We start from the raw sequence: 19,208 nt of genomic DNA, 5'->3' as shown, positions 1-19,208 counted from the left end.
AACCACAATCGACGTTGACATGAGATTCGAGATACGTGGATAGGCGCGCGAATCACGTCTTACCGCCCTTCTGTCACTTATACAACCGATCCAAAAAAACATCAAGACATCGCTGCACTCCTCCAAGAACAGTCTGATAATGCTCGGCAACGTGGCATCGTGAAGAACGAACGCATCACTGATGGCATTAAAACAATTGCCTGTGATGTCTGTCGTTTCGTGGCTTCTCAAGAGTTAAGTGTTGGGGGACAAGACGAGTTTTATTATATAATGACTTCAAAACATCCTTGTAAGGTGCTTACATTGGATTATTCCATGTTCGATTAGGACTCTGCATGAAGTTCACCCGTGTACGATTCTCAGTTGTTTCTTGCTGCCTCTGATGTCCTTCTTTCGCTGACAGGTCTTCAAATCCAAGCATTCTCTACAAAAGATGCAACGATTCCTAAAGATGAAGGTCAGCAGATGATACAACTTCAGTAGGGTTGAAAATTGTTGAGATTTACGTTTGGCAAAAATGTGCACCAGAGCTCTTTCCAGTCTCCCCACAGTCCATACACAAATCGTACAAGGTAGCCACATTCAGGATGTAACGGTCAACCGTCTTCTCGGGTATCAGTGTGGTAGAGTAAACATATCCGCGCACATGGTAGAATCCATAACGAATATACAGTTTAGCAGTTGCTGCGAGCTCAGAAGTCCAGCTCAGAGCCTTGGCCTTACCAATCAACTGGATGCTGGGATTTCCTTCCCATTTTGAGTCTTTTAAGTGGAAATTCAGACGTTGGTTCACATCATTCGTGATTCCTATAGGTCTTGTTAGTATTGAGCCAACAGTGACGTTCACAAGCAGTCTTACCGCAGTATATCAACCAAAATCTTGGATTCGCTTCCCACTTTACGAGTATTGCATACACAAAGTCCTATTCGAAAGGTCAACGATGAGAGAAATTGCCGAAAGTAGACGTTCAAAGACAAAGCTACCTTTCCCGTATCGAAACCATTCATCAGCGAATCATAAGTAGGCTCATAATCCAATGCCTGAAAGATTGCAGGTTCAGAACGAACAATGTCTTTGAATTCTCGAGAGAGGGTTGCTAGATCTGAAGGAGCACAATCACAGCAGGTTGGCATAGTTGGAATCCTCCATTTTGCGGATATGGTCTCTGCTGCAACCTGGAGTTCCAGGAATGACTGGTTTCCCACATTTTTGACCTGCGGGAAGGCCTGCCAGGCGTCTAGTGTAGGTAAACTGGCAAGTAAGAGCGACCTCGTGGTTATAGTTTGCCATCGAACAGTGAGTCTATGAAATTTGTTTGAAAAATAAATATATAAATAAATAAATAGGCGGTATTGACCAAGTTTTCATCTGAAACTTGTCCAGTTTTCGAGCAGGTCTGCTGATAGCTTTGAAGGCGGGCTGTGCGACGGATTTTCAAATTCCGACTTTTCGCCTTCAAACTTTCACGAAACAATTTTCTTCTCAACACATCACGACTAGTAGCGAGAATGACAGTAAAAGTGCCATGACAGCATAAGAACTGCACCGCGCTCGTTCTATGGAGGTGCCTCAACGTGTACCAGAAAGTAGTCCTCGCTACCACAAAAAACGACAGTATCTCTCCTTGGCCGCCTTGCATTGAAAAGGAGCCGTCTCTGGAAACTTTGGCGTGGTCGTTCGTTACATATATCAGCTCAGACCCAACCTTGGTAGTTGGACCGGATTGTCAGACCTGCTCAAAGTTTGTTTTTGCTGTGCTTCTTCAGTATCCAGAGTGGATGCCTGGGGCTGGAAAGTCTTGGTTCATTCTCTGTGGTAAATATCTTCTTGCTTTGAAAGAATTTCGAACGCCTGTTATACGCTTACATCAATCGTATGCTGACATTTTCAATTTCTCGACTTCTAGGCACTTCCAACAAGGGGACCGAAAACGACATTCTTCAGCAAGTGAAAGAAAATCCAGTATGGAAAAATCAGTATCTGACTGGTACCTTCATCGGCCCGGCCCCGATTTCACCTGGTGCTTCCCAAAGCAATGTGGGAGCGTATTATCTCACTATGAAGTTTGCTCATCAGTATACGATATATCACACTCGTGGCTACATCTACAGCTACGTCAAATTCTCAGCTGAGGAGCTGGACTGCTTTGAAGAAAATGTCTGTGAAATGCATCAATTGTGCACGACACATTCATACTTTTCATTCGAGCATGGATTGAGATATAACTAACTTTATATTGAACCAGCAAAACTATCAAACTCTACTGCCGCCTCTCCCATTTATCGAACCTCAATTCCTTTTGCGATGTTCACTTGGCCTTCCATCTCTTACTTCTCCGACCGTCAGGTCCAACGCCTTCACAGTTTTGAAGTAGCACTCTCCTCCTGCTCCTCAAACCCAACAAAAGTCGTGCACTCGGTCACCTTCTTCCGCTTCGAGACTACAGCGTTCGCAGGGAACGTATCGTCAGGGAATCCCATAGCCACACAAATCATAATGACTTGGTCGTCCGGAATTTTGGCGAACTCTCGAACAACAGGACTTTGCATAATGCCCTGCGCGTTCAAAGTCAAGTCATTTAAGCTTCAATCACGTCCAAAAGGGCAATTCATACGAACATACCTGCGAGTTGATGACACAGCCAAGTCCACGAGACCAAGCAGCGTTTACCAAGGCGTTGACGATGGCACCAGTATCAAAGGGTCCAATATCACCTCCCCAGATCGAGCGATCGTAAGTTACAACGATCTAAGGGATCAAGAAGGTGTCAGCAGGAACAGAAGGAGGGAGTCGAACGCAGAACTCACGGAAACTGGAGCATCAAACTGTCTAAACCCTCGCAGTACCCAATCCAGACGCTTCTTCTGGTCGTCCCGTGGAATATCCATCGCAGCAAACAGCTGTTTTGCGACCTCAATTTGGCGTTCCCGATGTGCACCTGCATATTCTCCATGCCCTCTCGGTTCCCGAGATGCAGGCACGCCGGCGAGATTCCTGCGAGTGTTCTCAGCGCGGATGGCATCTAGAGGTTTGCCAGATACGATAAAAAAGTTACAGGGTTGTGTATTGAGTGACGAGGGTGCTCTGAGGGCGAGCTCGATGACCTCCTTGACGAGCTGCTTGGGGACTGGCTTCTTCAGGAACCCACGAATGGAGCGGCGGCCTAGAACTACTTCATCGTAGGAAGACATCTTGAGATTGACGGACTATGCGATTTGCTGAGAAAAGGTGTTGGTGAGGAAAGTGGTTTAGGCGGTAGGTAGTACAGCTTATGACGCTTATGTAATAGATTCATAGTCAAGTGTTTGCATTTGATCTGGCTTGTTCATTGCCGAAACGTGAATCGCAGATGGTTTATAGTCAGCATGTGGTCCGTCAGAACACCGGGTGGTCGACACTAGAACAGTCCCCATTCCGTTTTTTCAAATTTTGAAGATGACAGCAGCTGGATATCGGGCAATATTCTGCCAGAGGGAACGGCTATTATTTTAACAATTGCGCTATGCTTCTAGAACTTGCATTGGCCCTCTCCCCAGTGACGTTTTCCAGACGATGCAAACCACGAGATGCCGCATTCCTGCACAAGAACATATCAAGGAACAACAAGCAAAACACAATGTGTTGATCGTCGTGCCGAAAGGCTTATCAATCATTGGAGTCTGTCTTCGTTCGGTTGTGTTTGCTGTTGAATGAGATGTGGTATCTATATACTAAAATGCCTACTTTTTGTACAATTTGAGTTTCATTCTCCTAAGTTTCTTTATCTTTCTATCTACATTCGATAAATATGAGTTGGACGTTGTGCCATATGGGAGGGAAGTGTCTGTGACTTGCCTTGAATAAGATACCAAGGTTACTCTTTACATTCATGATCTTTCACAGCATCGAGCGTTATAGCCTTCATGGCATTGGTGGGAATGACTGATCTTAGTCAGTGTTCAACCAACTGGACGTCCACGTCGACACATCTCTACCCGCAAAGAGTGGTTCACCAGGAAGATTTACCAACGTTTGCATTGTAATTGATGTGTCCCTTCTAAAAGATGCATCTTGTAAAGGAGACCATTTGTTCTATGAGCTGTAGTATTAATCAGACAGGACATCAATAACTCGAAGGTGGTAATCACGATGTGCATAACGGAACTTGAGAAGAGTTTTGATAGGGCCCAAGTACTCGTCGTATGTCAAGCCGTCTTGGAGGAGGCTGTGATCTTTGAAGAACTTGGCAATGGCCGACGAGCCCAACCCACGTCATGCGTCAATTCCCATGACATGGCAATGATCATATCGAAACCAGACCAGTCAGCTGGAGTCCACATGTAATATTGAGTTTCCAGGGTCCCAACAAGATGATCATCTTCCAAGCGAGAGTTTCTCAATCCCAACGATTTATGGAGTACACGTGCTTAATATTGGCCTTCTCCGTATATACCATCAGGATAGTTGTAAGTCAGCCAGCTGAAGCTAACAATTCGAATGGAATCCTTCAAGACTAAATCCTTGTTCCAGATTGACCTTCCAAGGTTGTGGTGGAGGCCAATAGCGTCATAGCAGAGTCTGCCAGTGACGCTGCTACTGCGATCATCAGGTTGCATAACCAATCATGTAAACAACAACAACTTAGTTCAAAATATCATCAACCTTGAGATAGTAACCTCGACCTTCACAACGAAACCTGCGAAGCGTTTTGATGGGAGCCAAGTACTCTTCATACGTAACGTTGTCTCGAAGAAACCATGATCTTCGACATATTCGGCGAAAGGCAGACAACTCTATCCTTCTTCGTGCTTCAACTCCCAAGACAGGGCACTGATCATATCGAAGCGTGACCAATCTTGCGCAGGAAAGTGATCAAAGGAATGATCCAGAGTGGTCACCTTGCAGACGACAAGATGTGAGCCCCAATATTTTTCGTAGTACATCTGTCTGCAATTGCCCTTCGCCCCATATACCATCAGGATAATTATATTCCATCTAGGTAAGGTAGCTCTTCGAAGCGAATCAATCAACACCAAATATGTTCTCCAGACCGACTCTGTAGGGTTGATGGCACCAATACAGAGTTTGCCAGTTACGCTATCATAGTCATCTTGCACAATATGTTTTTAAGAGTGGAGAGCTCTAATGGCCTCTATGTCGACAGAGATGGACGAAAAAACCAAGATGTCAATTGGACGACATCTTGGTCTTTTGGATGTTTGGATGTTTGGAGGAGAATGATGAGAAAAGTTACTAGCATCTGCTGCTCGTATGAAGGGTCGCAATTACAAATATATTTGTTCTCAACATGCATGAACGCGTAAATCACGTCCTAAACCCTCATTCTGTTTGCTATGACTAGTTCTTCAAACTCATTCAAAACAGTCACGATTTTTCTTCAGTCTCAGCTAGATTGCATTCAAACCAGCCGTTGAACACTCATTTAGAATCGATGCCTGGATTGTATCTACTGGACTATGGAGCTGGCAATGTCCGCTCGTTGCTTAATGCTGTTCACTTGCTGGGCTATGACATCAAAACCATTGAATCAGCTGCAGACTTTGACGACGCAGAGGTATGTTTGAACTTTGGAGAGCAGTGATCATATCCGTTTTGCGTACTGGAACACTAATTTAGCTCTCTTACTCTTGTAGAGAATCCTGTTTCCTGGAGTAGGAGCATTTGGAGCTGCCATGAACAGACTTGAGAAAAAGGGCTTCATCGAACCATTGAAAGCTTACATTGCATCTGGAAGGCCATTTATGGGCATATGTGTTGGCTTACAATGTCTATGTCTGGGGTCTGAAGAGGACCCAGATGTCCCTGGCCTGGGTTTGATACCTGCTATGGTGACTAGATTCAACGACACGACGAAATCCGTACCTCATATGGGCTGGAATGCTGTAGATGTCACTCAGCAGCCTACTATAAAGGAATCAGATGTATATGCAGAGCTGAATCACGATGGTGCTGACTCGACACGATACTACTTTGTCCATTCGTTTGCTGTCATGTCAACACCAGCTACCAAGGAATGGGAAATGGGCACAACAACATATGGGAATGAGACGTTTGTTAGTGTCATGAGAAGGGGGAACGTGTTTGCTACACAATTCCATCCTGAAAAGTCGGGATATGCTGGACTAAAAGTAGTTAGGTCGTTTTTACGAGGTGGTGCTGGTGAAGCTATACCACACCCAATGTCGAATGGATCCCACACCAGTAATCGTAATACAGACCGTCTGACTCGCCGTGTCGTCGCATGTCTAGATGTACGAGCCAACGATGCAGGTGATCTAGTAGTGACCAAAGGAGATCAATATGATGTACGAGAAGCTAGTGAGACCGGTAAAGGTGATGTCAGGAACTTGGGTAAACCAGTGGATTTAGCAAAACGATACTTCCAAGAAGGTGCTGACGAAGTCACCTTCCTCAATATAACATCCTTCCGATCAATACCATTACGAGACGCACCAATGCTAAAAGTATTAATGCAAACATCCGAAACCGTATTCGTACCTCTGACCATTGGTGGTGGTATACGTGACATGACGGATCCAGACGGAACGGTCATACCCGCTCTAGATGTCGCAGGTGAATACTTTAGGTCTGGAGCAGATAAAGTGTCTATAGGGTCCGATGCCGTATATGCTGCTGAACGATATTGGGAAATGAACGGTGTGAAGGACGGGACAACTGCCATCGAGCAAATAGCTCGAGTGTATGGAAATCAAGCTGTGGTGATATCAGTTGATCCACGGCGAGTATATATATCAAAACCGGAAGATGCACCGAAACATCAAGTTATAAAAACAGCATTTCCAGGTCCCAACGGTGAAGAATACTGTTGGTATCAATGTACAGTGAAAGGTGGTCGGGAAGGTCGTGATACCGATGTCAGGCAACTAGTCATTGCTTGTGAAGCGTTAGGAGCTGGAGAGGTGCTTCTGGTACGTTATGTCGACAACATCTACTGGTTTTTTGTGGTGATTGATACTCACAGGACCAACTTTCTTGTAGAATTGTATGGACAAGGACGGCACCAACTCTGGCTATGACATGGAACTGATAACAGCCGTCCGAAGTGCTGTGCGTATACCCATAATCGCATCCTCAGGTGCCGGCAAAGTACAACACTTTTCCGAAGTGTTTGACAGGACCAACGTAGAAGCAGCTCTGGCAGCTGGTATCTTCCATCGCAAGGAAGTCCCCATCTCTGATGTCAAACAACACTTGAGGGATAGTGGATATCAAGTTCGGGGTATAGAACAAGCGTTGTGAACACATAATAGATTTCACTCCAAATATAAACTATATTAAAAACATCAAATTGAAACAGTGTTTTGATATCTGACAAGCACAAAATCATATCAGTTAGATTTGCCATCAGCTTTAGCCTGTTTAGCCTTCTTGTAAGCTTCAATATCCTTCTTGATTTTAGCTTCGAGCCTCTTTCGTAGATCTGGCCTATACCCCAACATGAACAACAGTTCAACCCAGACAAAGAATACAGCCAGCACCAGAGCTAATAAAATACACAAATATTAGTATACCAGTGATATCACAACAAAAAAAGTTCCCCAGTGTCAACGGATCTTACATTGCAACAAGTTATCAAACAACGCCGGCGCTCGTCCCTCGGCCAAGAAATGCCCAGCAAACTGCGCTACCCAACTAGCCACATGCAGCAATGCAGCAATAGAGTTTGCCTTTGGGTTTGTCTGCAAAAAGACATTGGCTGCTCGACACATTCCCAAGAGAATCGGTGCGTATAGAGTCTATAATGAAAGCATGAATTTGAGATGTAGGCGACGGATTATGCAGGAATGGAGGGATATTTACACCAGCAAGAGGCTCCAAAGCAATAAAGTATGAAGCGTATCCGACAGTTGCGAAAAGCGAGAGGTTTGCGGGGAGGTATTGGCTGTATGCGTATTCGAATGCGGCTGGCGTGTTGGCAGCCTGGAAATGGATATAGATATATACTCGTTAGCCGTTGTTGTAAGGTGTGTTGATCAGGTTGATGACACATGTTGCCTACCCAAACCAATGCAGTCCAGAAAATGGTAGGAACAAAGACCATATGGATGCCGACATTTCTAAGATAGAACGAGTTTCGAATCAGGTACAATAAGAGAGATTCATTTTAAGTGATAGCTCGTTACATGGGATTGGCATGATCTACAAGCAATTTGTGTTAGTTTTTGATGTCGTTGAGGAACAAGAACGAGTCTAGCTTACAAGCTCCATAGAAGCCTAATTGATCTTCGAATGAAAACAGCTTGGAAAATGCGCCCATTGTTTCGTTGGTTTTGTAGCTCTTGTAAACTTGTGATTTGTGAATCTTCAACGTTTGGACCGAGGAACAACACGGCGAAAAATTGAACTTAAAGGACCGATCGCGTCACAACTTCACTCTATGTACTCTATGTCTATCTGTTATTTATTTCCTTCATGTGTGCGGGCAACGCTGAGAAATAAAGCTGAACTATGCAAAACTAGTAGACTACACCTAGATCAACCTCTTTCTCCCCTTCCGCCGACGCCTATATGATTCTTATACTACTGTGCTACTACTACTTCGCACTCCTCACTCCCCAAACTCGTTCGTGGAATCCCAAGCTCCAGGCTGCCAGAATACCTGGCTTCGATATACAGAGGGATCTGGTAAGACTGTATGCTTAATACATAAATAGTCTACAACTGCAAAGTCTTTGTCCTGTATTGATTCAGAATGTCTCGACAGTCTCTGCTTCGTTTTTTGGGCTACCAACCCTTCAACAAGAGATCTCATTCAAATACCGTTAGTTCATCCACGCAATATCATTCCTATTGTAGACATTCTGCATGGAATTTTGAGCTACCAGGCCACTGCTCTCATGTGGTTCCAGTCAGCCAGATTCTCAAAGCAAAACACCGACTGGTGTACCCAAAAGCGCTACAATGTGGGGCGCGAGAGATCCAGGTAGCCTCACACCGGCATCTTTTGCTTTTCTAGAGTAAACACTCTGATTCTGCTTGGCTAGGTGGTTCTCTGCTTCTGTTGATGACTAGCAGCGGTTCCTTGCACTCCTCCGTAAGTTAACACAAACGAAAGAAAGCTTCAACAAAATGCTCTCTCAGTTCATTCACACTTGCTCATCCCCCACTAGACATCGTTCAAGACGGGAGAAGCCGTCCTGGAGGGACGGCGTTGGCTCATCATACTCTAGTGCTGTTGATCCCATTTCTGATCTGGGGTCTATGTCGAGATGGAGACAATCATGTCATTCCAAGATTCATGTCTTTAAGTCAATACAAGGAATGAAGCTCCGCAAGACATGCGGTTTATACTTAGGTTAGAACATTTTTCAAATGTTTCGATGTTCTGCACAGTTACGAAGCTGTTCAAAGCTCTGAGAGAGCGTAGACGACGTGTATCGTGATCCTCAATACCATGATATGATGCGTGCTGTCTGCTACTATGACGTATTCAACCAAATGATCAAATGCGAAATTTGAATTTAATGGGAAAACGGCCTTGTTGAACAGAGCTGGATCAATTATAGGTACCAGCGTAAACGACGTGAATACATGGTCTGGCGCGTTGTGTTAGTCAGAACTATTCGTATCGAAGCATCTTGACGCGGTATCGCTGATACTCGCACCCCTCCAAAACACAACAAAAATTAACATTCATACTTAGAAACCCAGAAACCGGAACGACGATGGGAAATCTAGACCCAGATCGACCCAGGAAGCTTGCTCCTGCATTCCATCATCCACATCCAAATGTCCCATCCCTGACAATACCGGTCAACACAACAACAATGAATGGACATTTGATAGATCAATCCGCCTATTCAAACTCACCAGAAACAGCAGTCGCATCCACTCCAGACCCACTACTCCCACACTCCTCATACCTAGAAACGCCTATAAAGTCTCGGCAGTCATGGCGAGCATCGTCATCAAACACCAAAAAATGGACTTCACGACTCGTAGGCACTGTGAAGCCGGGCGATGAGTATGATCCAGTATCTATATTTACGAGAGAGCTGCTCGAGGATGTCCTATATGCCTTCTTCTTGTATCGAAGCACCGTGCTGTTGGATACTCCACCACTGCAGCCCAAGACGATCGCACGGTATCTGCTGATATTCATTCCGATGTGGTATAATTATAGCCTGTGTGTGCTGGATGTCGATGTGCTGCTGCCGCAAGACTCGTTGCTGGCTACTGTATGGAGACTCGTACGGATATTCGCTACGTTTGGTGCCGCCTGGTGTGGACCTTCTGTATTCAACTCTGTAGAACCAACTGCTACCGCTTTTATATGTATGGCTTGTGGATTACGTGTAGGAGTGACTGCCATCTACTTTGTCGTCGCTATGGGCAACAACTACTCGGCTTTGAGCCACGAAGGTGCCAGTGCTTTGCTGATTAGAGCAGCATTCTTGCTACCATCGACATTATTATACATTGCAGGATGCTTTACACTACGAGAGTTGTTATGGGGTTTAGGTATTCTCGTCGAATTGGTCTTATGGGCTCTACTCGGGCTAGTAGATTACCGTCTTGGCTCACCATTGGCACACTTTGAATGGCAGAGAGCCCGAGATAGATTAGCGAGAATGTCGTTACTACTGCCATGCATATGTATTCTGGATTTAATCGAAGTGCGACTGGGTGTAGTCAATGGAGTTGGACAAACTAAACTCAATGTCAGTAATCTATGCTATGCGGTAACAGGAGTAGTCATCATATATGGTCTCTTTGTCATGACTCGTAAACAATCCGCCTTGTCTGCTCCGGGTCTAACACCAGCATGGGCATCCCATAAATACGCATCACTCTTCCACCACGTATCTATATTCCTCCACTGCATAACGCACGCAGCAATGGTAATGGCTACGGGACTACAAACCAACATGCTGCAAACACTCTACTCGAGCAGTCTGGGATATAGTTTTGCACCAATAGTCCCTCCAGGTGCTCCAACATTGGCTGTCTCGTCGTCATTAACGAGACGATTATTGACTCGTGCTATTATATCTACGGGTGGTACCTCCACGACTGCTCCACTAGTAGTCCGTAGTCTCCTCACTAGCACTCTAATCACTGATACATGGCAGCAAGAAGGAGTATTTGCTATTGGACTGGCTCTCGCCATGATGTTTTCAACCATTGCGCAATGGTATGATTCTACCAAAGGATGGAAGTCGCTAGGACGAGTAGATCAAACACGGTTAATTGTGCGATTGTGCTTTGCACTGGTATTGGCTGGACCTGCAGTGTTGTCCTTTTCCGTGTCGCAGACGTTGATTGCGTCATCAGTCATAATGGGCATTGCCATATTTTTTGAGGAGACGCTCTACCTTTTAACAAAGTAAAATCTACTATGGATTTCATAATTTATCGATAACGACCTCTTTTATTGCATCAAACCAATAATATATATAGACATATAGTGACAAAATGATTTTGCATAATTTATAGCGTATCAGGTCTCGTTTTACATGAAGAGATAGTAGAGCAATGGAGCAACAGCAGAGGCCAGAATAAACGTCAACTTCATCTCACCACACAAAAAGATCCAAAGCACACCATACCCAGGCGACCTCTTATAGTCGTTCCAGGTAGGGTACTCTCCCAACCTCAGCAGAGCAACCGAGCTCGCACATGCTCCAGCACACATTATGAACTGCGTGATTGTGTAGTGTTTAAATAGTGATGATGCGATGCTGAATACCATTAACTAGACAAATGGAAGTGTTAGTTGTAAGGTACAACATATGATGGTAAATTTCGTACAGCAAGAAACAGTTTTGGGTATGTGTCAAGACAATATGTCAAATCCAGTGTGTCCACAAGATCAAATTGTACGTGGATGGCATAGTCGAAGGCAGCTGAAGGGGAGAGTAGATGTGAGTTATTGTGGTAGATGCTGGTGCGGATTTGAGGTAGGCGTACCGTGTAGACATGTGAATGCGGCAGCAACTGGGATTGCGATTAAGAATGATGGGAGGAACGGAAGGCCTTCTATTATCGAGTGTGACAATGAAACAAATCTTGAATAAGAATACAGATGCGATCGTACCTGCCTCATCCTTCATGTTCTTGGCCTACTTTATGTTCTTCCGTAATGATGACGTAAAATCAGTTGCGTACTTTTAGACTTGTGTTTTGCAACTTGAATAGCAATCCAACTAACAGGCTATATAACAAGGTAAACCACCAGGCTAGTCGCATGCCACATTTGTTGTTTCCAGTTCGCATTTGACCGTCAAAAGTCCAACTAAACACTACCATTCAAACTATTTTTCCAGAAAACGCAAACGACAATGCCTTCTCCCGACATTTCCAAGCTACCAGTTACCTACCAGGATGTCTCTTACAACAAGCGTGACTTGATCCTATACGCCATGTACGAGCTTGTCAATTCATGAACAGTCGGCATTTTGCTCACTCATCACAAACATGCTTAAAGCACGACTTGAATGATGAACGACCGCAGAAGCAGCTTTAGTAACATTTTATTTCTTTTCACCAGCGGTATCGGTGAAGACGACCTGAAATTCACATACGAGTTGAACAAGGATTTCGCTGCATTCCCAACGTACCCAATCGTGCTTCCCTTCCGTGGTATGCCACCAAGCACCCTCATACTATCGTTTCAGCTGTCGAAACCATGACGTGATCCCTTGTTAGTACATCGTCACTCACTGGATACCAAACATAGGACTCTCCAACGATGTCATTGATTTCCTAAACCCCAAGGGTCCCAAAGGAGCTGGAATCCCAGGCGTCAAACTCGATTTGAGCAAAGTTCTTGACGGTGAACGATACTTTGAAGTTATCAACCCTATTCCTCTTGAGGGAAAGTTCCAGTTCAGAAACAAGATTACTGGTGAGTGTTTTGCAAGTCACGCTAGTAAGTGTGATAGGGTATACTAATGGTTTGTTTTGAGTTTAGGCGTGTACGATGTCGGTAAAGCCGCTGTTGTCCAATCGTGAGTTGCTTATAGTTAGTGTTCCCAGTCGGACTTCAGTGTTCAAAAGCCTGTGTTCTTTAGTGAAGGAACCATGATTGACGCTAGCGGCAAGGAATACGTCAAGATCGTATCGTCCGCTTTCTACAGAGACGCTGGAGGATTCGGTGGTAATGGCCTCATTGCTGCGTTTTGAGACAAACAGCTATAATAAGCATTTGTTTCGCTAGGTGAGAAGCCACCCAAACCATCCTCAGACGCTACTCCACCAGCCCGCGCTGCAGACAAGAGCATCTCTCTGCCAACTCTGAAGCAACAGGCTGTTATCTACCGCTTGTCTGGTGACTACAATCCTTTACACATTGGTGAGATATCGTGTAGTAATATATGTTTGATTTCTTATGGGTTACTAATACTCTGCAATTCCAGACCCAGCCTTTGCCAAAAAAGTCGGTTTCCCAACCCCAATCCTCCACGGTCTTGCCTCATACGGCACTGCTGCTCGAGCCATTCTGAGACTCTGGGGCGACAATGATGCGTCCCGTTTCAAGAGCTTCCGTGCTAGGTTCACGTCTCCAGTGCTCCCAGGAGAGACATTGAAGGTTGACTCGTGGTTGGTTCGTGAGGAGGGTGGATGTCAGATTGTTTCGTTCACTGTAAGAGATCACGCAGATATTTGAGTTCTTGAATACGTATTAACTACGTTTCGACACAACAATATAGGCTACCATTGTTGAACGAGGTGTTCAAGCTATGGGAGGTGGTGTCGCTTACATTAAAAAGGCTGGAGCCAAGTTGTGATTTTGGGATTAGGGATAGCTTGAAATGCTGTTTAGCGTTTAGCAACGAATAGACACGTTAAATCACGAGTATTTTGATGAGATTGGTCGTGTGGAAACGCGCAAATGTTACTGACTTTTAGTTGAAGTCAAGTACGAAAATACTAGCTTTTACGCGTAAATGACAGCTGCTAAAACCAAAATAATGCCAAAAATGACTGAAAGGCATGTTCAAGACGAGACCTCGTACACATAGCTCTCGTCACCAATCATCACAGTCAAACTTCAATTCTCCGTGAGCACTTGAACATCAAGCAGAAGCCAAGATCCATATAGAGGCCACATAGAAAGAAGCTCTCTCAGAGCTCTAGATCCTTGGCTCTCTAGAGCTCCTCCTCCTCCCACGTGCTCTCTTCCTCATCTTCCCATTTTCAGCTCGACAAGCACACTCAAACGATGAACAGCAGCGACTGTCTCGACTCGTCGCTGTGGTGTGGCTCGTGGTTCAACCACGTTGTAATAGTAAACGCAGTGTATCCAAACCAGCCAGGTCAAGAAGGCCCACAATCCAGCAACCTCTCGAAATTGATTTTCTATGCTTCAAGCAAACCTCAAAAGCTAGCTAAAATCGGCACATATCTGGAAAAGAGATTGAGGCTGGATTTGAGGAGGTATCGTGTTGGGTGAGTGACAGTACTGCATCACGTCTGTGGGATTTTTAAGGTTGTTTCAAGTCTAACTGATATGTTTTGGGAAACTTAGATACGTGAGAGTGACATTACAGATCCTGAGTGCATTGATTGATCAATGTCATCAGCATCTAAACCTGTTTGCGAAAAGCGTGCTGAGGATTGTGCTCGAGATACTGGGGAATCCAGATCCGGATTTGATTGTTAGCTCCACTAGTGTCGTAAGCCCTTGTAAACCAAATACGTGCTCGTTAGCATACTAACATGTATTTTTATTAGTTTGTACTGTTTAGCAGATATCACGATCACACTGCCTCAGCAGATATCGAATTGAATGACATTTATTCGCACTTGGTGGACAAATTTTGTGCGCTGGCTACATATTTGACTAGTGATCATCTTATTGAGCACAAGTAAGGATTAATCGTAGCAACAACAAAAAAATGCAGCAACTCGAGCTAATGACACTTTTACGTCAGGATGCACTTGGCAGGTTTAAAGGGTATACATTCCATGGTAGCATCAGATACGTTTCTGAGTGGAAGTCGAGCAGAGCAGTATGCAGAGAAGATTATACCGTCTGCCATGTCAAACGTGTATGATCCAACTGAGAGTGGTGAAATGTCGGCCGTGTCGCCGAATTCTCCTGGTAGAACGTGAGTATCATGTAATCTTATTATGATTTTTTTGCTAGGTATGCCAATGCTTACTTTTTCGCGAGAACAGAATACCGCCATCTCCAGGTTTAGGAGGCCCATCTCCCGCTGCCAAACGAGCTTCGATAACAGACGATTTAATAACAGATTCAGAATTGGAGCATATTGCTGACGATACTTTGAGGGATTTGTTTGCAAAGTCGAATGTCGCTAGTATCAAGTTCCTGTTGCCGCCAGTGTTTCAGTAAGACAAAGTTGTTCAATCCATACAGTTGGCGATATTGATTTTTTTTGTGCGTGTTAGGTACTTGGACGAACACGAGAAATGGCCGTCATCAGTATTCGTAATCCATATCATACATGTTATAACGAACGCAGTACAGCCACAGCACCGATACGTTCCAATGCAAAACATGCTAGAACGACTACAAAACCAATCTGCAACCTCATCACCAGAAATACAGACCTCCATAGTACGATCCTTAACATATCTGATATCGGCCGGTGGTGGCAGTATAGGCATGACGATTTTGGAGCTTGTAGAAGTCCTCGTTGGTCAATTACTATCTACAACTGGAACAAGTCACTCGACAAGTTCGACACATAAAGCAGATGCAGAAGCAACATTGGAGCAGGCTCTGATTGAATCTGTAGGGTCTTTGGCTACTCAGGTGCAGTATCCAGATCAAGTGAATGAGATACTGGCCTTTTTAATCAATCGGCTGAAACTCGAGCTGCCAACTCCTTTATTGCCTGCTTCTGGCGCCTCTCCTGCCGGAAGCAGCGATGTGCCAATCACGCCTGTGTCGAATAGACAGACCGCAGAGTCGTTAACGATAGACTCCAAGACGATAACGTCTCGCAAAATATTGTTACGGTGTTTACAAATGGTGGTGCATGTGAGGTTTGCACATGTACAGGCAGTGTCCAGAGATGGTGGCGGTGGTGATGCGTCGTCACAGCTATCGGTACGGCGACTTGTGCCTAATGTTGTGCGTAATCCCGTTGACTATGTGCTTATACGGCCAACGCTGAGGCTTGTTAATGACGGGGATGTGGATATAAGGCTGTTTGCGGCCGAGTTTCTGTGTAGCTTGTTTGGGTTGGAGACTGTGGAGGCTAGTATTGGGTTGTCGACTACCAATAGTCCCAAGGTCGTTCCGTGCTTGCTTTTTTCGCGTTCTCCCCGGACACTCATCCACTTTATTTTTTCTTAGTTCTTGACGGATTTCAACAAGGCCATCTACGAATACTCCCTCTCATCACACAACCTGCCCGTCGACTATATCGCCATCAGCAATCTAACATGTAGCTCGTTTAAACGATTCGGTGCCGAACATATCATAAAGGCCATCCCCGTATTGTACAAGGTCCAATCAACCGCGTACGAATCCAAGATTTTATCACCGTCGTCGCAACGCTCGTTGGGAAATATATTCATTGATGCCTTGTTGACTGCATCTGATATACTGGGTAACCTGGAGATACGCGAGTATGTGGTGCAATTGAGGAGTGAGAGGATGGAGGCTGGACAGATACAGGTTGGATTGGATGCTGGCTTGGAGGTTGCTGTGACGGGGAGCAGGAAGTCATTCCAGTAAGACATACCTCGGCTCTGGCGAATGTTTTTTTGGCGCATGCCTTGACACGTTTTTTGTTTCAGGGATATCGAAAATGGATTAAACTTGTCGCCATTAACGCTTCTGGTCGCCGAATCCACTCTGAATGGTATACTGATTAGAGATAATCAGATACGGAAAGTCGGTGGTGTTGTTGAGAAGCTGGCTGTGGAGTATGTGCCTGAGGATTCGGATAGTCTAGGTAAAGCTCGCTTACTTCCATATTTTTGTCCCACATTTTTTAGCATGTCAACTTCCTAATATGTTTCAAATATTAGAACCAGACAAATCAGTTGCTGGAAAGAATGCCAAGAATAGGGCATCTGTGTTGGGCATCTCTAGTAGGACGTCCGGATCGACTGTTACTGTAGTTGGTGCAGGTGCTCGCAAGGCGCCGTCGACGAATGACTCTTCTGAGGTAAGGCTAAAACAAGCATTTTCTAAAGGTATTCTAGAGAAATTGCTCACACTCATTGTATTCTTCCTTTTAGGACGATGTCGGTAGTCCTCCTATCCGAGTAGATGATCTTAAAGAAGCATTGGCCACCCCGTCATCTGGTGCTCGAAGCGAGCTTGCTGAACTGGATATAAGCTCGATGCCAATGGGAGAAACAGAAGATGCAACTGCAAGAGAGGTTCGGCAGTTGTTGAGCTCTCTTCAAGGGACATTTGAATCGTAAGCCAAATATCCGTAACCCAGAGCTTCAAGATGACGCTGACCCACATTTGACTCTTTTAGTGTATCGTCAAAACGCAGTTCACGACAACTAGCATCTGTATCCGAATCAGGAGATGTAAATGGAAACGGCATGAATGGTGTAAACCAAGTCTTTAGGTCTCGATCCCTCAAATATCAAAAGAAATCAACCTCAACTGCAACAACAAGTCAAAATAACACCAATAGTGGAGTATCCTCTTTATCAACACCAGCTCTTGATGAACCTGCTAATGCAAGTACAGCAACAAAACAAGCACTGATTATAAACTCACAACCACGCCCACCTGTTGGAGTCCCTGAAATGGCGGACATGCTGCATTTGCGCAAGACACCAGACTTTTTGAGCACGAGGTATATCAAGAATGCTGCTAGTGCGAGTAGTTTGAGGCTTCGTGAGCCTAGTGTTGGTGGATTTACATAAGGAATGCGAGGGGTTATTATTATTTAGTTAATACATGTAATATTGATGCTTGAATTCTGTGTGTGTGGGTGCAGGTTTGGAGGTGCTTTTAGTGCAATAACAGTGATAAAGATTCTGAGTTTTTCTGTGCTTCTCGTTGGACTACGCTTGGAAATGAGGGTGGGATTGGATGTAAGGGAGGATGTCGGGTGAGTGTCTTGATTTTGTCTGAACTTCAAGGTTGTCGTTACAAGTGAGTTGAATAAAATAATTTATACTCTTTAACCCTTAGATACGTGAGAGTGACACTTCATATAGTAGGTGTTCGTGTCGCCGAATGTCATCAACAATTTTGTTCCGCAACCTCGCTGTTATTGCTCCAAAATATTAGAATCATTCATATACATGACTTGATTGTTAGTTCCACCAGTGTCGTAAGACGTTATCTCTTCTGACCTTCAAGACACACGGAGTACTGACACGCCATATCTCTTCTAGGTTGTACTGTTTACATCACGAGAACACTGCTTGCAATTGAATGGGCATTATTATATTTGGTTTAGATTTTGGTGCATTGGCAACGCGTTTGATTGGTGATTATGTTATTGAACACAAGTATGTAACTACACCGAAAAAACTCATACCGTAATCGACTGACCCTTTTTTTGTTAGGATGTATATCGCAGTACTAAACAGATGATTTGATGGTAGCGCCAAAAAACACAAGTACCTCAACACTGGCAAGTATGCTTAAGTTATTATATATCGCAACGTCTGTATCATGCATATAGGTAATGCTGCCAATGCCGGTCCCAAGCCCGGAGAAATGCAGAGGGCCTACACTACTAACGCCTTCCGTACCTTTAATAGTGAATAATGGCTGCTTGACCTTTACATGATGGTTCTATGGCGAAAAGTTAGTTGGTTACAGTGCTACTTAAGTGTTTCAGACAGCACACTCAAACTTCCATTACTCTTTAGGACGATGTGTGAAGTTCTTCTGTGAGTACCTGGTCGAAAGAAGCATTGACTGCACCGTCATCTGGTGCTCAAGGTGAAGTCGCCGAACGTGATACATGCTCGTTGCCGACAGAGAACCCCCGAAGCAGGAAGACTCCTTACATGGCTGGTCTCACCGCAGGGGACTTTTGAATTGTAAGCAAAAAAGCCGGATCTCTCTTCAAATCATTGTCGACTCACAAATCTCACATTTACTATTTAGTGTTTTCTCGACGCTCATCTCACGGGCATAAACGTCTGTATCTGAATCGGGATATGTAGGTATCTCGCGGCAACAGTGCTTCCATGCATGCAGAATTTATGATCATCCGCAACACCCATTGAGTACTTTGGGATGAGTTGCTGACTGCATCTGATGTTTAGGCAAATACGAGAG

General features: G+C 44.6%; 6 protein-coding genes across 6 annotated transcripts; 4 read left to right on the top strand and 2 right to left on the bottom strand.

Moving 5' to 3' along the window:
* Nucleotides 1-2,358: 2,358 nt before the first annotated feature.
* On the bottom strand, nucleotides 2,359-3,192 carry SmJEL517_g02610 (uncharacterized protein; the record flags this gene model as incomplete). Its single annotated transcript, XM_031168538.1, has 3 exons — nucleotides 2,359-2,556; nucleotides 2,624-2,749; nucleotides 2,809-3,192. The coding sequence occupies 3 exons, from the start codon at nucleotides 3,190-3,192 to the stop codon at nucleotides 2,359-2,361; spliced, it is 708 nt and encodes a 235-aa protein (XP_031025544.1).
* A 2,240-nt stretch (nucleotides 3,193-5,432) lies between these two features.
* On the top strand, nucleotides 5,433-7,261 carry SmJEL517_g02609 (uncharacterized protein; the record flags this gene model as incomplete). The annotated part of the gene is made up of 3 exons (XM_031168537.1): nucleotides 5,433-5,555; nucleotides 5,635-6,930; nucleotides 7,001-7,261. The coding sequence occupies 3 exons, from the start codon at nucleotides 5,433-5,435 to the stop codon at nucleotides 7,259-7,261; spliced, it is 1,680 nt and encodes a 559-aa protein (XP_031025548.1).
* An 89-nt stretch (nucleotides 7,262-7,350) lies between these two features.
* SmJEL517_g02608 (uncharacterized protein) lies at nucleotides 7,351-8,279 on the bottom strand (the record flags this gene model as incomplete). The annotated part of the gene is made up of 6 exons (XM_031168536.1): nucleotides 7,351-7,505; nucleotides 7,581-7,758; nucleotides 7,823-7,942; nucleotides 8,022-8,079; nucleotides 8,146-8,161; nucleotides 8,222-8,279. 6 exons carry the CDS (start codon nucleotides 8,277-8,279, stop codon nucleotides 7,351-7,353), a joined length of 585 nt encoding a protein of 194 aa, XP_031025549.1.
* A 1,408-nt stretch (nucleotides 8,280-9,687) lies between these two features.
* On the top strand, nucleotides 9,688-11,352 carry SmJEL517_g02607 (uncharacterized protein; the record flags this gene model as incomplete). Its single annotated transcript, XM_031168535.1, has 1 exon — nucleotides 9,688-11,352. One exon carries the CDS (start codon nucleotides 9,688-9,690, stop codon nucleotides 11,350-11,352), a length of 1,665 nt encoding a protein of 554 aa, XP_031025550.1.
* Nucleotides 11,353-12,303: 951 nt separating this feature from the next.
* Nucleotides 12,304-13,752, top strand: SmJEL517_g02606 (uncharacterized protein; the record flags this gene model as incomplete). The annotated part of the gene is made up of 8 exons (XM_031168534.1): nucleotides 12,304-12,386; nucleotides 12,513-12,604; nucleotides 12,702-12,869; nucleotides 12,936-12,972; nucleotides 13,036-13,121; nucleotides 13,182-13,316; nucleotides 13,381-13,607; nucleotides 13,675-13,752. 8 exons carry the CDS (start codon nucleotides 12,304-12,306, stop codon nucleotides 13,750-13,752), a joined length of 906 nt encoding a protein of 301 aa, XP_031025551.1.
* Nucleotides 13,753-14,186: 434 nt separating this feature from the next.
* SmJEL517_g02605 (uncharacterized protein) lies at nucleotides 14,187-17,833 on the top strand (the record flags this gene model as incomplete). Its single annotated transcript, XM_031168533.1, has 11 exons — nucleotides 14,187-14,413; nucleotides 14,493-14,640; nucleotides 14,699-14,832; nucleotides 14,899-15,075; nucleotides 15,146-15,319; nucleotides 15,380-16,229; nucleotides 16,293-16,672; nucleotides 16,739-16,896; nucleotides 16,973-17,112; nucleotides 17,186-17,370; nucleotides 17,434-17,833. The coding sequence occupies 11 exons, from the start codon at nucleotides 14,187-14,189 to the stop codon at nucleotides 17,831-17,833; spliced, it is 2,973 nt and encodes a 990-aa protein (XP_031025552.1).
* Between the last annotated feature and the right edge of the window lie 1,375 nt (nucleotides 17,834-19,208).

This window comes from Synchytrium microbalum (genome assembly GCF_006535985.1).
Source record: "Synchytrium microbalum strain JEL517 chromosome Unknown SmJEL517_scf0011, whole genome shotgun sequence".
Classification (NCBI taxonomy): domain Eukaryota; kingdom Fungi; phylum Chytridiomycota; class Chytridiomycetes; order Synchytriales; family Synchytriaceae; genus Synchytrium; species Synchytrium microbalum.
This window is presented reverse-complemented; position numbering and strand designations above follow the sequence as displayed.